The 17,061-nt window shown below is 45.7% G+C and overlaps 1 protein-coding gene across 5 annotated transcripts in view; it reads right to left on the bottom strand.

Moving 5' to 3' along the window:
- Nucleotides 1–16,138, bottom strand: part of LOC100525350 (polyprenal reductase) — a 51,908-nt gene extending 35,770 nt beyond the window's left edge. For all 5 annotated transcript variants that reach the window (XR_014812463.1, XR_014812462.1, XR_298920.4 and 2 more), the window contains exons 1-4: nt 15,814–16,138; nt 6,850–6,992; nt 4,365–4,562; nt 863–997 (exon numbers count right to left, since the gene is read on the bottom strand). Coding sequence is in view for 1 of the 5 variants with exons in the window: in XM_003128988.6 (XP_003129036.1) it covers nt 863–997; nt 4,365–4,562; nt 6,850–6,992; nt 15,814–16,034 (697 nt within the window). In the remaining 4 variants the exon portion in view is untranslated. The remainder of the gene's footprint in view (nt 1–862; nt 998–4,364; nt 4,563–6,849; nt 6,993–15,813) is intronic.
- Nucleotides 16,139–17,061: the final 923 nt, after the last annotated feature.

Raw genomic sequence — 17,061 nt, 5'->3', positions numbered from 1 at the left:
ATTTAGAAAAGGGTGTCACAGACCTGTGCAAACCACCATGCCATTAGCCATTACACCCCCCCATCAAAGTACTCCATGTTAAAAAGTCACATGCCTAGGTTACACTAACAACTGTCCGTAAGCACAAAGAAAGCCTGTTATCTCAAGAATCCTCCAAGCTAGTCATTAAGAGCTCAAACTAGAGTCAGACTTCCTAAGTTCAAATACTGGCTCTATCACTTTGTTTTAAATTTTTTTTTCTTATACTGGATTTACAATGTTCTATCAATTTATGCTGTACAGAAAACTAGCGGTATCACGTATAGGCTGTGTAACTTTAGATAAGTTTAGATAAGTTGCTTAATGAACCTCTTGTGCCTCAGGTTCTTCATCTGTCAAATGAGGTTCCTCATCTGTCAAATAAGCAGACTGTACCTACTTCAGGCCAGTACTATGAAGTACGTATAAAGCACTCAGGATGGGGCAGGCACAAAATACTCACTGGATAAATGCTGAACAGTACTATCCCACTTTTTAATATTTCAAAATGCCTAATAAAACCTGTATCTGTGATAAGACAACATAAGCTAACTAAAACGATTTTTTGCTTTGGCTGGAATGATACTAACTAACTCAGCACAGTAATACCAGTAGTACTAATGCTGGTTAGACACATATATATGCATTGTAGGCCCCAAATGTGGGCAGAGAACAGAATCATAGAAGTCTGGGCTAGATGGGGCCAGAGCGGTTTTTTAACATAAGGCTCGCATTTTATGGAAGATCAAGACCCAGAGAGTCTTGTCAAAAAATGAGTATTTGATAGATGAGTCAACTAATTAGGGCTAAAATCTGCATGCAGTGGTTCTGAAGGATATCTCACCTGCTTTATTTTTCCTGAGGTTGCCCAGAATGACATGGCACTTATACTGATGGACAGATGACCAGATGAACATCATCATTCCAAGGATATGGAACCACCGAGCCTGCATCACGAGATTCTTCCCTATCACATTGACTACAGAAATAAGAATTATCTCATTAGCTGACTCTGCAAAATTTCAGAGGCTCAGAGAATTAAAAAAATGACTGTCAGTAGAACACCATTATCCACTTAGTTTGCTCCTCATGACTAGAACATCATCCTGATGTAATTTCCCAAGTCCAGAGGGGAGAACACCATCCCGCTGGATGAAGGAGGCGTGCTCCTCAGCCAGGGGCAGGTGTCATGGCCCCCGGTGGAGAATCCCATACCGACCCTTCTCTTGCTCCTTCAAGTGCTTCAAGCACAGAGGTCAGCTCTGCCTCTCACTCTCATGATGCACTCTTGTGTGGTGGGTCTATTTTGCATTTTTATTTCTAAGCCTGCTTTTATGTCTTTCTTACACCTCTCTGCTGAGAGAAAAACACTTTCTTTTTTTTGGCTTTTTAGGGCCACACCCACAGTATATGGAGGTTCCCAGGCTAGGGGTCTAATTGGAGCTACAGCTGCCAGCCTACACCACAGCCACATCAATGCAGGATCTGAGCCGCATCGGTGACCTATACCACAGTTCACGGCAACGCCGGATCCATAACCCACTGAGCGAGGCCAGGGATTGAACCTGCGACCTCATGGTTCCTAGTCAGATTTGTTTCTGCTGCACTACAATGGGAACTCCCAGAAAAACACTTTCTAAAGCATCTCACCCTGAGCCACGGCTAGGGAAACCTGGAATACTCACTGGCTCTGGCTACTGAAGAAAGTCACTGGAAGTAAAGGCTAAGGGTGACGCTTCTCAAAAAGAAAAGAAACGTAAACTGCAAGATGAAGAACAAAATGGTATCCCTTTCTGGTTAGAGAGAACCTAGTCAGAGAGATTTCGTTTCAGGAGTAGGAACACTCAAAGCCTCATCTTCCTCTTCCTTCTCCAGCTACTCAGGAAGATGGGAAGACTGCGGGTCTCCTAAGGACTGGCACCAGAAAAGCAAATGAAGGACTTCCCTGTGTTCTTCAGGAAGCAGTTGGGCTATTTAGGGACTTGACTGAAGAAACTCAGCTGCCCACTGGCAACAGGAAAGAGCCCGAGGCTCTGGAGTCAAGAAGGAGCCCCTGCAAAGTTGATTCAGGTAAGAGAACCAAGGATCAAGCTATTCCAAATGGTACCTGGAGGCAGGACTCAAACGAGGACAGCAAATGAACCATGACAGTCCCCTCCCCTTTCCTTCTTTCCTTTTTTTTTTTTTTTTTTTTTTTTTTTTTCTGTCTTTTTGCCATTTCTTGGACTGCTCCCGCGGCATATGAAGGTTCCCAGGCTAGGGATCTAATCGGAGCTATAGCCACCAGCCTACGCCAGAGCCACAGCAACACAGGATCCGAGCCACATCTGCGACCCACACTACAGCTCACGGCAATGCCAAATCCTTAACCCACTGAGCAAGGCCAGGGATTGAACCTGCAACCTCATGGTTCCTAGTCGGATTTGTTAACCACTGAGCCACGATGGGAACTCCATTTTTCCCCCTGCTTTTTAGGGCAGCACCCATGTCATATGGAAGTTTCCAGGCTAGGGGTCAAATCAGAGCTGTAGCTGCTGGCCTATACCACACCTATACCAATGCAGGATCTGAACCATGTCTGCAACCTCCACCACAGCTCACAACAATGCCAGATCCTTAACCCACTGATCAAGGCCAGCAATCAGACCTGAGAAGTCCTCAGGGATACTAGTTGGCTTCATTACCACTGAGCCACAATGGGAACTTCCAAGCTCCTATTATTTCCATCAGACCCCACAGCTGGCACATGCCTCTGTGTATTCTCTCTCAATGAACTCCTGAACCAGTCCTGGCCATACTGTCCCAAATAACAGCAGATGACCTCTTGAAGGGCAGGTGGGTGAAACGCAAGTTTCAGAAACGCTTCAGAAGGGAATGTCTACAAGCTAGTTTGTGTCCCAGCAGCCTTTCCCTGCCTGCTTTTCCAGGAGAGAGGGCAGAAATTGGGGTCCAACCAGTAGAGGAAACTCCAGGAGAGAGATGTTATACTAACAGACTATAAGCTAGTGGGCTTCCAAAGTGCTCTGGAAAGTTCCTTAGAGTGAAAACCTAGGACGGTTCTCCAGGAATGATAGTTCAAACTGTGACACGGCAGCACAAAGATGCCATGGCAGAAAGCTCAGGGAGGAAAAACTGACAATTCAGTTCAGAGAAATTAGATGGCGATACTAGCTGAGTGGCTGGAGCCAATAAATATTCCAGGAATTGAGAAAGATCATCAATAAGCTGTACTTGAAAATCACTCCTGGAGCCAGGGTTGTCCAACCGCAAGAGTGAGAGGATGATCAAAGCCACTGACTCTGAAATCAGACCTGAGGAGAAAGCTCATCCACTGAGTACTGGAAATATCCAGACCTTGGTCTCAATTTACGAGGAGGGAAAGGGCAGCTTTAGGAAACAGGGAGGGCTGGTACAAAGAGAAAACAGTCACCAATGATCTAGCCTACAGTGTCCAAACAGATGAAGTGAGCTCAGCACTAAAAACTCATTTCAATCACCCCACATAATATTTTTTTTCAAAAACAATGTTCATATATGTTAGACATCCAATCCTCCTCTCTCCTGACCTCCAAGTCACATTTCATTTCCTCCTCAGAAGGAAAGGCCAGGATTTTGCTTCCCTCTTCCTGGCTAGTGAGAGGGGAGAAGTGTTAATAGACAGAATTCTGATTGCCCACAGTGCTCTTCTGTGCTCTCCCCTCAGGCTGCCTCACTTGAAGAAAAGCTTTGTTGTAACAGAAACAATCACACAACTAAATGGTAACAAAATGGCTCCCTCCATCTTCTTCAAATCACAGCTATTCACCATGAGCTCAGGCACCCCTTCCTCCTCTGGTCTTCCAGGATTTCACCTTGCAGGACAATGTGCCCTCCCCTCCTGAAACCCTCTCCCCCACCCCAGGATGAGGCTTTGGTGAGGCCACCTGGCTTGCAGACCTTGTCTCCTATTCTTGGGTGTGTCCCTGGTTTCCCGCTCCACTCCTGACCCTACTGGCTCTTTCCTTTCAGAGGGACTCCACAGGAGTCCAGAGACTTTGGTCCCATTGAGGGAAACCCCACGTCTTCATCCTCACACCAGGCCTCCTGACAACTCTGCACTTTTCTCTCTTTACTGAATGTACTTCTCACGCTGGCGACTCCCAGGTTTTGGCAGTTACGTTAATGTGATGGGTAACTGTCAGGTACCTTTGGCCATGGTGAATCTGTAAAGCTACAATCAGAGCCCCAGTTCCTCAAATGCAAAGCGGACTGGGCATGCATGTGTCAAACTTCCAGAATGCTCTGTGGAGTGCTTCGCCCACTGGGTCCCTTAGACACCCAGCTGTCGGACTCTAGCAACCACTCACCATGCCGGCCGTCCATCGGCACCTGGCTCAGCACAGTCAGGCCGACGAGGACGTAGTAGACAAGTCCAAAACAGTACTGCACGATGTGAATCACAGCATCAGAGAAGACACTGACATAGAAGCACTCGAGGAGTCTCCGCACGCTGTGCAGCCACAGAAACACCAGCACTAAGAAGGCAGACAGAGCCAGCTCACCCCCTACAATTCAGAACGGAGCATGCTCAGCATTTCTCTCCAGGACAAATTCAAAGTTATGGTTTCCCTACCATTAAACACAGTTTTAGACAAGGTTGGAGCCAGGAAAGGACCCTAGACACCATCCAGTCTAATACGTCCTTTTTTGGGGAATGGGGAAGAGGGCCAAGCAAAGTCAAGGAACATGCCTCAAGGTTACACTGTGAGCTAGTGACAGAGCTGAGACAAAGACAGGTCCCTTTACTTCTTTATGGGAAAGACTTTCGGGTTACATGACCATCATTGTGAAAGCGTCTGTGCATTCAGAACCCGACCCCCACCCTGGCACGAACAGCCAGGTGAAAATGTCAGGAGTTGTTCCTGGATTACCTCGGAGCAAGCCCCCACTGGGGGCCTCCCTGTGATCATGGGGGGACAAGAGACACAGGCACGTAAGAGGCAGAAATGGAGATATGAACAGATGAGGATATTATGCATTTCTTTCCATACTAAAAAAAAAAAAAAATAAATACTTTTGGGAGTTCCCATTGTGGCTCAATGGTAAGAAACCTGACTAGTATCCATGAGGACATGGGTTCAATCCCCGGCCTTGCTTAGTGGGTTAAGAATCCAGTGTTGCTGTGGCTGTGGTGTAGGCTGGCAGCTGCAGATCCGAATCGACTCCTAGCCCGGGAACCTCCATATGCCTCAGGTGCAGCTCCAAAGAGAAAAAAAAAAATTATACTTTTGGGAGACTGTGAGCCTTGAGATCTGTCTTCCATCTGCTTTTCACCCCTTGCCCTAAAAGAAGTCAAAAGAAATGCTAGTTTTTAAAATGCCATAAAATCTATATGTCTTTAAAAATCTTATCATAAACACATATCATAAAAACACAATGAGGATACAGCCTAATGAATTTTCACAATCTAAACCAGCCCATCCCACACATACAGCTCAGCTAGATTAAGAAGTGAAACACAACCAGCTCCCCCTTGTGTCCCCTTCCAAGTACTGCTCCTTCCCCAACCTCCCCAGGGTAAACTCTATGGAGATGTTCATCACGGAGATTAGCTTTGCCTGCTTTTCTACTTTAAATATAGTAAAGCCTACTTCTAACTCTTCAGGAATAGGTTAAAACAAACAACAAATAAAACTCCTCAAAACCACCCTCCAAATACCAAAACCCCAGCCAGCCCCACAGTAAACAGTAAATGAAGAGGTGAAGTTTTCATGGGTGAAGTGGGATTCACTGAGGTAATGCCCCCTTCCAAGTAGGATTTGCAGAGATTATTCCTTTTTTTTTTTTTTTTTTGCTTTTTAAGGCCCCACCCACAGCATATTGAGGTTCCCAGGCCAGGGATCGAATCAGAGCTGGCCTATGCCACAGCCACATCCACATCAGATCCAAGCCACGCCTGTGACCTACACCACAGGTTCACGGCATCCCTGGATCCTTAACCCACTGAGTGAGGCCAGGGAGTGAACCCGAAACCTCATGGATGCTAGTCGGATTTGTTTCCGCTGCACCACGACGGGAACTCCGAGGTTTTTCCTTCTAACTGCCACCTTTTGCAACAAATTCCCCTGGTCATACAGAAAAGGATTGTTCCTAAGAAGCCAGTGGTTTGGCTGCTGGAACAAAGGACAGAGATTGCACCAGAAAAATTTGTTTCTAATTCTGCCCCTCTCCCCATGCCTAACATTAATTGAGGCCACTTTATGGCTTTTACCTTCAATTCCCTGCTTTTTAAGTTGTTCTCTGTATCCTTTCCACGAGGCACAGTGAGGCAAATTTAAAAAAGGTTATTTTCTAAACATATGGTCAACTATTTACAGCCAATTTTTATTATATAACCAAAGCCTTATGGCATAAGGAACATTTTAAACCATGATCAAAAGTAATTTTCTATCAAATTTCTGGAGCCCAGAGATGAGATTTTGGTTGGAACTATATGTAAGATAAATGTTTCAAGGCAAACCCAAGGGATCCTAAAAGCTTTTCCCCTGAAGTGTAAAGACTTATCAACAGTACTCAAATTATCAGAGGCAGAGAACAGCCAGTCCTGTCCATAGCACAGTGCTTGCTGAGAATCAGGGACGGAAGCTGACTCTCGGCTCTGCCATGACCTCGGTGAGAGACTAGGGGCCCTCCCCGTGGCCGTCTGGCTATGATCCATGAAGAACCCTTTCTGCCCCCACCATCCACTTCCAAGGCCCCGCTGAGGAGGAGCCTGAGAGTGGCTATGAAATACCAAGAACAGCTCCCTGCAGGGTGGAAAGACAGGAAGAGGAGGCAGTGGGGAGTTGTTACCTCGGAACTGCGCAGCCCCAAGAAGTCTCAGCAAAACATGAAGCCAGTCTGGAAAAGGCACTCCCAGGAAGAGAGCTTGAGTGAGGTTCCAAAGCAGGAAGCCGTTCCACAGCACTGACATGATGTAGAAGTGAGAAAAGTACCTGCGAAGGGAAAAGATGGTAGGCAATAACCAGAGCAGATCCACTTGAGGCCATTGTGCAGGAGGACTATCTTTAGTCTTCCCCCCGTTCCACAAGTATAGTTTTCCTTTTTTTTTTTTTGCCCTTTTAGGGTCACATCTGCAGCATGCAGAGGTTCCCAGGCAAGGGGTCTAATTGGAGCTACAGCTGCTGGCCAATGCGAGAGCCACAGCAATACCACATCTGAGCCACATCTGCGACCTACACCACAGCTCACAGCAATGCCAGATCCTTGACCCACTGAGCGAGGCCAAGTATTGACCCAGTGTCCTCACGGATACTAGTCGGGTTCGTTAATTTTAGGGAACTAAAATTTCACTTCAAATGATGGGACTGATTAACTCATATGAAAAAAAGGCTTCCTGAGGTTAAGACGAACATGAATGACCTTAGATGAGGGTCACCTAGCTATCTCTCTTAGCTCACAGTAACAGGAATGACTCAGACTCAAAAGAAGGGGACTCCAAGGTCTGGTAGAAGAAGCCCAGACCTGTATGAACACAAGCCAAATCTGTGGAAGATTTCTAAATCTCGAGTAGTAGTGCCAGAATAGCCACACAACTGCTATGCAAGATTTGGACAATCACAGGCTCTCAGGACTGCAAGAAACCTTAAAAGTCTTCTGATTCAATGTTTTCCTAAATTGTGTTGACCTAAGTTATATTTTATAATAACATGACAAACTTTAACTCGTAAAACTGGCTATCAACTCCTGATGGGTACAGCGCCTATTTTGCGATCAGCACGGTAAAGAAAAAAGTAAAACCACAAAGCCAATAAAAATCGCTATTAGCAATTAATAATGTTCATTTAACACAAAAAATGTTGGTTTGCTGCAATGAAATCATCTAAAACGACACAAGGGTCTAACACAGGTTTTTTATGAAGTCTCTTTCTTTTCTAAATTTTTTTGTCTTTTCTAGGGCTGCACCCGTGGCATATGGAGGTTCCCAGGCTAGGATTCTAAGCAGAGCTATAGCTGCTGGCCTACGCCAGAGCCACAGCAATTCGGGATCCGAGCCGTGTCTGTGAACTACACTGTAGCGCATGGCAACACCACATCCTTAACCCACTGAGCGAGGACAGGGATCGAACCTGCAACCTCATGGTTCCTAGTCGGATTTGTTAACCACTGAGCCACGACGGGAACTCTGTGAAGTCTCTTTATTTATTCTTCTACTATCTTTCTCTATTCAAATCAACTCGGGGTTGCAGTCATGGCTCAGCGGTAACAAACCCAACTAGCATACATGAGGATGCGGGTTCCATCCCGGCCTTGTTCAGTGGGTCAGGGACCTGGTGTTGCCGTAAGCTGTGGTGTAGGTCCCAGACAGGGCTTGGATCCTATGTTGCTGTGGCTGTTGTGTAGGCCGGCAGCTGTAGCTCTGACTGGACCCCTAGACTGGGAACTTCCATATGCCGCAGGTGTGGCCCTAAACAAAGGACAAAAAGAAAAAAAAAAATCAACTCAAAATATCTGACTCTGCAGAGTGCCCGGAGGTCATCTGACCTTCCCCGGTGTTCAACACATCACATCTCATTAGGCCCTCCTTGTCTCATTAATCTGCAGTGTAGTAAGATGGCCCGGCTCACACATGGGTTCAGGGGCTCCTTCCAGCCATACAGAATACATGTGCCAGCACTCACAGCCCCCAGATCACGCCCACAACCCAGTCTGACACACACTGATCTAGTCTGACCACTCCGCAGCAACCCACTTAATTCTTCCCACTATGGTTAAAAATTCTATCACCGGATCTGTCCTCTCTGAGACATCCTGTTATTCCCAATAAGGATCTTCTCCAGCCTATAGAGCTTAGTTTCCTCCGAAGTTGATGCAAGAGTGTCAATTCTACCCACCTGTCTCCACCCCTAGGCCTCAGGCCTTGGGTTGTCTCCCAGGGCCTTCCTTAAGACACACTTCCTGGAACTGAGCCCAGGTCTGGGATGAGCAGAGCAGAAAGTCGCTAGCACCTTTCTCAGCAGGAGGCCACAGAAAGGGGAGGGGTTGGCTTCTGGGGGTGACTTTTTCTTTTTTGTTAATGCCTTTTTTTTTTTTTTTGGTAGTAAAGTATAGTTGATTTACAGTGTTGTGCCAATTTGTGCTGTACAGCATGGTGATCCAGTCATATATACATACACATATTCTTTTTCTCATATTATCCTCCATCATGTTCCATCACAAGTGATTGGATATAGCTCCCTGTGCTGTACAGTAGGACCTCACTGCTTTTTCATTCTAACTGTAATAGTTTGCATCTACTAACCCCAACTCCCCATCCATCCCACTCCCCCCCCTCGCCCCCGCCTCTGGCAACCACAAATCTGTTCTCTCTGTGAGTCTGTTTCTGTTCTGTAGATAGGCTCATTTGTGCCACATTGTATATTCTACATATAAATGGTATCATAACGGTCTTTCTCTTTCTGACTTACTTCACTTAGTATGAGAATCTCTGAGGGGCAACTTTTGAACCATTTCCCTTCATTAAAAAAAAAAAAATGGGAGTTCCCGTCGTGGCGCAGTGGTTAACGAATCCGACTAGGAACCATGAGGTTGCGGGTTCGGTCCCTGCCCTTGCTCAGTGGGTTAACGATCCAGCGTTGCCGTGAGCTGTGGTGTAGGTTGAAGACGCGGCTCGGATCCCGCGTTGCTGTGGCTCTGGCGTAGGCTAGTAGCTACAGCTCCAATTAGACTCCTAGCCTGGGAACCTCCATATGCCACGGTGTGGCCCTAGAAATAGCAACAACAACCACAACAACAACAACAACAACAAAAAAAATGATGGAGCACTTCGAACCTGCTAGGTGATGTTCTTGCAACTGGGGACTCAGCAGGGAGCAAACTGTGACCAGGTGCCTGCCCTGATGAAGTGTGCCTTTTAGCAGAGAGCAAATGCACCTTTAGACATCTAGGCTAATGCTGGGTGAATGGACAGAGAGGGCGCAGGGGGCCACTCTGGGCGGGTGGTCAAGGATGGCCTTCTGGAAGTGACCAGAAGTAACCCTTGTGAATTTCTAAGGAGAGAATTTTCTAGGCAGGGGAAACAACAACCACAAAGGCCTGAGGAACAGTGTAGGACAACCTGTGTGCAAAGGGCTAGGCCATGAAAAAGGAGAGGAGGACACTACAGGGTCTATAAGGGCACTGACGGGGAGCTGTCTGAACAGACTGACTTCAAGTGATAATTCATGTTTTAAAAATCCCGCTGGCTGACAGAAAAGTTCTGGAGGTGGATGGTGGTGATGGCTGCACAGGAATGTGAACGTACTTAAAGCCACCGAACTGTATCTACTCAAAAAAGGGTCAAAGTGGTAAATGTCATGTATATTTTATCACAATCAAAAAAGAGAGCATTGCTCATTCATTTCACTCTTTTAAGTTAAAAAAAAAAAATTCTCTGGTGACTAGGTAAGGGAACAGTCTAGTTATGGGGAGACCAGTGAAAGATTATTTCATCTTCCCAAACATCCTATCAAACTGACGTGGTTATCCTCATGTGGCAGATGAGCAAACAAAGCTCAGAAGGTTAAATTACTTATCCATCCAAGGTCACGCAGTAAGTGGCAGTGTTTGGGTCCAGACTCAGCCCTGGTGACTGTAGTTAAAATCACAGCACTGTGCTCCTGCTCATGCAAGCTAGACTTGCCTGAACCTGCTTTTCTGACCCTACATCACATATGCCAATTTAAACCAAACCTTAAAGTCACCCAAATCACTCTGGTATGCCTGATATAAGCTGCTAAGCCACATCCTGCTGTGCCATATTTGTGCCATGGGTGTTTTTTTCTTTCCTTCTTTCTTTTTTTTTTTTTAGGGCTGCACCCACTCACGGCACATGGAGATTCCCAGGCGAGGGGTCGAATTGGAGCTGCAGCTGCCGGCCTATATCAGAGGCACAGCAACTCCAGATTCGAGCTGTGTCTGCGACCTACACCGGATCCTTAACCCACTGAGTGAGGCCAGGGATCAAACCTGCATCCTCATGGATACTAGTCAGGTCCATTTCCACTGAGCCGCGAAGGGAACTCCATGTCATGGGGTTTTGATTCACAGGAAAGTTGTTTCTGCGATTCTTACTCCTACATTTTGCATATTCTATCTCTTGTTTGGCTTGCCTGATTGCCCTCCATAGGACACATGTTCTCCTCTTTATTCAAGGTTGTCTCTCTCTTTCTCTTTATGGCCCCACCACGGCAAATGGAAGTTCCTGGGCCAGGGACTGCAGAAACTACTGCAAATGTGGCAATGCCAGATCTTCTAACTCACTACGCCTGGCCAGGGATCAAAACCGCACCTCCTCAGTGACCCAAGTCACAGGAGTTGGACTCTTAGCCCACTGTACCATAGCAGGAACTCCATTATATATATACATATATATATATTTTTTAAAAGACTCAGCTTGGCTCTAGCCACAAAAGCAAGCAGGTCTAAACATTCCACTTCGTTCTGTTCCACATGTTCTCCCTCTTTTTCCTCCCTTGGCCACTTTGTTTAATTGAAGCAAGTCCCTGAGAGCAAGAGTAAGATATTCTTATGGTAACACTGGGCTGGGCCCTGAGCAAGCACTCCTCTGATCTAACCTTTTGGTGCACATTATAAGCCAGGGATTGATCTAGGCTCTGGGGATGTAACAATGAACACAAGAGACAAGGATTCCTGCCTTCCTTATACTCACAGTCACTCACAGAAGTACATTTTACAGCATGTCAGCAGGTGCTAACTGCTAAGGAGAAAATTAAAGCTGGTGAGAAAAGAAGACAGTATTATACTTTTAAACAGTGTAAATAGGGCATGTCTCACTGAGAAGGTAATATCTGAACAGAATTACAGGAAATGAGGGCATAAACCACCTGGCTATTTTGAGGTAGAGCTTTCCAGGTAGAGGAAACAGGCAGTGTGAAGGCCCTGAGATAGGAGAAAGAACTAGCAGAAAGGCCCAGAAAACTGGACTGGAGCTACATGGGGGGCAAACCATAAGATACAAAGTCAGTGAGGTGGTGGGACAAGACGGTAGAGGGTCTTTGAGCTCTTCCTGTCTGTTGGAAGCCACTAGATGGTTCTGAGTCAGGAGATGTTATCTGACTTAATACATATTTGCTGACTCCCAGAACTGATCCCAGAACCAGTTAGGGGAGTTTTGGCATTAACTAAGGAAGGGAACTAATGGTTACTGAGTTCTGAGGAGGTCCCTGGCCGTGTGCTATGTGCTTGGATGTCATCACCACCTATATGACAAGCAGATGCAATTATGCTAACATTCTAATCCATAGAACAACCTCTTGTGTGGACCACAGTAACAGCCTCTTATCCAGTCTTCTCCACACAATGACTAGTCATCTTTTCCAACATAAACCACATCATGCCATGCCCCTTCCCCCATCCTAAAGCCACTTTCCACATACTCAGAACAAAATCTAATCTCCACTGTGCTCTGTAAGTCCCTTGTGGGCCATCTGTCCTGGCCTTCTGGAACTGAACTGCCATATCCCTGCCCCACCCCTTCCTGAACAGCCTTTCCAGTGTTGTCACCACCACCCCACATCTTGCTTGGTTAAATAAATGAATGAAAGAGAAGGTATCTCATCCAAAGTTACCCTCAGAGAAAGGAGTCAAGTTAATCAACAAACCAGTTAAACCTAAAACCTTTTTTTTTTCAAATTCATTCAAAACACTGATAATTACTGATCAGGGATTGGGCCAGGGCTATGGCAACAAATAAGACAAAAGTAATTGTATGGAAAGTTTATAGTCTAGAACAAGAGTTCTTTTTTTTTTTTTTTTCTTTTTTTTAAGGTCACATTCGTGGCATATGGAGGTTCCCAGGCTAGGGGTTGAACAGGAGCCACAGCTGCTGGCCTACGTCAGAACCACAGCAACGCCATATCTGAGCCTCATTTGTGACCTACACCACAGCTCAACACCAGATTGTTAACCCTCTGAGCAAGGCCAGGGATTGAACCCACAACCTCATGGTTACTAATCAGATTCATTTCTGCTGTGCCACAATGGGAATTCCTTGAACAAGGGTTCTTAACATTTTTCTTCCACAGACTCTTTTGGCAGTCTGGTGATGACTACGGGCCCCTTGCCAAGCAAAAAATACTTAGGGATTACAAACCAGTTATACTGAAATAGAGATAATATAACCACTAAGAAACATATGTGATATAGTAATATACGTGCTGTTTCTTCAACGTGTTAAATAACAAAATCTAGTGGAGAATAACAATATAGTATTCTTACAGTGATAAAAATAATGTTTTGAGATCCCTTCAATATTTTTAATGTAATATTAAAAAAAACCCGCCACGAAATTGCAGGTACTGCTAATGCTACTGTGGTTTGTTGATTACGTTCATCATTAAAGAAATGCTGAACTTTATTTCACTAACTAAATCAGCTGGAAGTTAGTGAAATAAAGATGTAATTTTTTTCAATCTGATTTGCCCCAAATTCTATCCACAGACCCCCCCCTGGACTGCTGGTTAGGACCCCTGAACTCCAGTAGGGAAAGCCTGGATGGTTCTCTTTGTCTCTAGAGCTCATTCAATTGCAGTGTTTCCATAACATTTTGAAATATTAGAAAGAGAAGTACCTCCAAATACACTATGCAAGCCAAGAGCACTTTAACTCATTTTCTAGGTCATATATTTAATCAGACTTTCTGGGAAATCAAAACGCTAGGAACCAAAAAGAAAACAAGAAAAACAATTATCATATTAACTTAAAAAAAAAAAAAAAAGGAAAAATATCAGACAGGGCTACTGAAATCAAACTCCACGAACTCATTTTAGGTTTAATTCTTGTCTCTTTAGGAAAAAATAATCCCAAACAAAATTACCTAAGCTTTTAGATGAAGAAACATGATTTATAGCTGTCCATTAGAAATGGAGTATAGAACTTACAGGCTCATTTCCACTTTTAAGAGTACTACTAAATTTTGAACAAGGAAAAGTTGTATTTATTTATTTTTTGCCTTTTTTTTTTTTTTTTTTTTTTTTTTTTAGGGCCGCACCACAGCATATGGAGGTTCCCAGGATAGGGGTCTAATCGGAGCTACAGCTGCTGGCCTCTGACACAGTCACAGCAATGCCAGATCCGAGATGCGTCTGCAACCTATACCACAGCTCATGGCAACGTCGGATCCTAATCCACTGAGCGAGGCCAGGGATCGAACCCGAGTCCTCATGGATCCTAGTCAGGTTCATTACTGCTGAGCCACAACAGGAACTCCCACTGGTACCTTTTCAAAATGCAGAAAATAAATTGCTAGAATTGACACTCTCAAAATAATTTTTTTCTTCACTTTATAACATTAAAATAAATGACAACCTAGGAATGCCTCCGCTATGAGGTAGAAAAGTACTTAGTATAGTCGAAACCTGATTAAAAATAGTGACAGGGGAGTTCTCCTGGGGTCTCAGTGGTGATGAACCCAACTAGTATCCATGAGGATGTGGGTTCTATCCCTGGCATCATTCACTGGGTTAAAGATCTGGCACTGTTCTGAGCTGTGGTGTAGGTTGCAGATGCTGCTCAGATCCTGCATTGCTGTGGCTGTGGTGTAGGCCAGATTTGACTGCTAGCCTGGGAACCTCCACATTCCACCAGCGTGGCCCTAAAAAGGCAAACAAACAAGCAAACAAAGCCAAAAATAGTAACAGGAAATTTCCACTTGTAAAGAGCCTGTAATAACTAGTAAGTTTAATCCTCATGTTTGAATCCTCTACTTCTTCCCAGGACCTCATTCCCTTCACTGTTGCTCAGAATGATCTAGTTCTCCCCTCTCAGTGTTAATACCTGATGAATCTTTCTCCAAAATGGGAAGCCACGGTTTGGAAGCCAAGTTTACTTAGGCCCTATCCTGTCTGTGAATATGGGGCACTGCCTACAGAGAGGTTAAGCAGTAAGTGACCAAGGTGTTTATACATCATAAACCCTGTCATATTTCTCCATATTCTTTCCTAAATGCCAACTTAGGACGTACCTCCAAGTAAAGTCATGGCTTTTGTTCCTACCATCTAGAAGTGGGTGGCTCACTGTTCTGGCTATATTCTGAATTTAAAGTAAAAACAGAGAAACAAAAATATCGCCAAACAGGCCTTACAATTTCTGAAAGAATTCTATTTAAGCCCTAACGGTGTAACTTCCCATTAAATTCAGTTATGAAATTTGCTGAAAGTCAAATGGCGCTTGGGGGGACCTGCTTTGCCTAAAACGTGCCATCTCGGGCAATTTTCTCCAGGGGCACCTGCCAAAGTGCGGGTTTGAGAGTCAGTGGCGTCAGCCGGTAACCAGCTTCTCAGACTTAGTCCTGACTGCGAGGATTGATGAGACACATAGGGCACAGAGAGGAGCGAAGGGGGGGCTTGCCTTCATTTCTAGTGAGTTCCGCAGACCTCAAGACAGATGATGAGCCCCTAAAGTGCAGGAGAAGGGAAGGAGGAGAATCTGGGGGCAAAAGAGACTTGAACTTGTGACCAGGCCTAAATTTGGAAGTCTTTCCCCAAAGGAAAGACTACGTGCAACCACCAATTCACCTTCCTGCGCCCTCGAGGATGCGCGCGGCTCAGCATCACCGGTGACGGCGGAACCGCGGCGCATTTCGCCCCCAGGGCCACGCAGCAGAAGCGGGCTGCGCAGGCGGGCGGCCTGTCTGGGAACTCCTCTGGGCCTCCCCGGCCGGGTCCGCTTCGGCTCACGCCCGCCTCTGCTGCCCCCTGCTGGCTGTCTGAGCCCGGCACGCTTTAGCCACCGAGACTCGCGCCCGAGCACGGTTACCTCTTGGGGACATCAAAGGCCCGGCAGATAGCAGGGCGCGGCGGTCCCCCATGCTTCGTTTTTCCATGGCGGATGAGGTCCTGGAAGAGCGCGCAGCCCGGAAGCAGGCGGGGCGGCATGAGCTGCAGCAGGAGGGTCAACAGGAAGGCGGCGGCCAGCGTGAGCCATACGGCGCGCAGCGGGTTCAGTACCAAGAGCTCGGCCTCCAACCGGGGGACCATGGCCGGCACACCCAGCGTCCACGCTCCGGAGGTCGGCAGCGAGGGGCAGCAGAGACGCCAGCACACGCAAACCGCACCCGGGGCTAGCCGGGCGGGACGTCGGTGACGCAGCGCGGGGCGGAGACGTGATAGGCCCCGCCCCTGGGGGAGGCCACGCCCCCTGGGAGGAGACGACGCGCCACCGCGCGGGCTCCAAGGTCTGGGTCCCGCTGATGCTAGCAGGTTGTCCTTTGTCGCTGGTTTGAGTTGGGGTGCCTAGATGGGACCCCAGAATGTGATTGAACAGTATGATTCAAAGAGGCAGAACGGATAAGACGGTGCCTGAGAGTTTTTATTGCAGCATTATTTTCAATGGAAAAGTGGAAACAATGCAGAATGTTCCACTTTAAGGTATTTAGCTAAATTATGGTACAGTAACACATTGGAATGTCATACAGTAATTGACATGGTAATTATGAAAACTAAAAACGCAGTGAACTCTTTACTATAACTGAACCTGTGGACTAAGGGAAAAAAAGCCAATTATAAAATATATAGCTATGATTGCAATTATGTAATGTGAATGTACGGATGAAGACGGTAGATCATACACAAAAATGAATATTATATTAGATAAATGTGTATGATTTGAATACGCAAACTAGAAAATCATGAAGACACTTGCAAATACAAAAATGAAAGTGATAAAAATTGGTCCTTTTCCTGCTGCAGTTCCACTCCACATAGGCAAAGCTTTTAACTTCATCAGCAATTTCTTTTGATATTTACCTCTCTGCAGTAACAGTGTGATTTTTCTTGACTCATCAGTTTTAAACAACATTGATTTTTGGTTAGGACACATGAAAATTTAACCCTTTTAATACTTTTAAAAGCCTTTAAAATGACAATTCCAAAAAATATTATCATATACCTATTATATGACGGGTATCATTTTGGACAATGAGAACAGAGAGGCTTATGGGACAATGTCCTTGACTTTTTGAAGCTTACATTCCTGAGATTGGGTGGCATGTGAGGGGAGCACCAG

This window comes from Sus scrofa, chromosome 8 (genome assembly GCF_054392235.1).
Source record: "Sus scrofa isolate SSC_HxYL_T2T_F1_AM1 chromosome 8, Sscrofa_HxYL_maternal_Yorkshire_Landrace_v2.0, whole genome shotgun sequence".
Classification (NCBI taxonomy): domain Eukaryota; kingdom Metazoa; phylum Chordata; class Mammalia; order Artiodactyla; family Suidae; genus Sus; species Sus scrofa.
The sequence above is the reverse complement of the archived record's forward strand: the minus strand, read 5'-3'. Positions and strand labels throughout refer to the sequence as shown.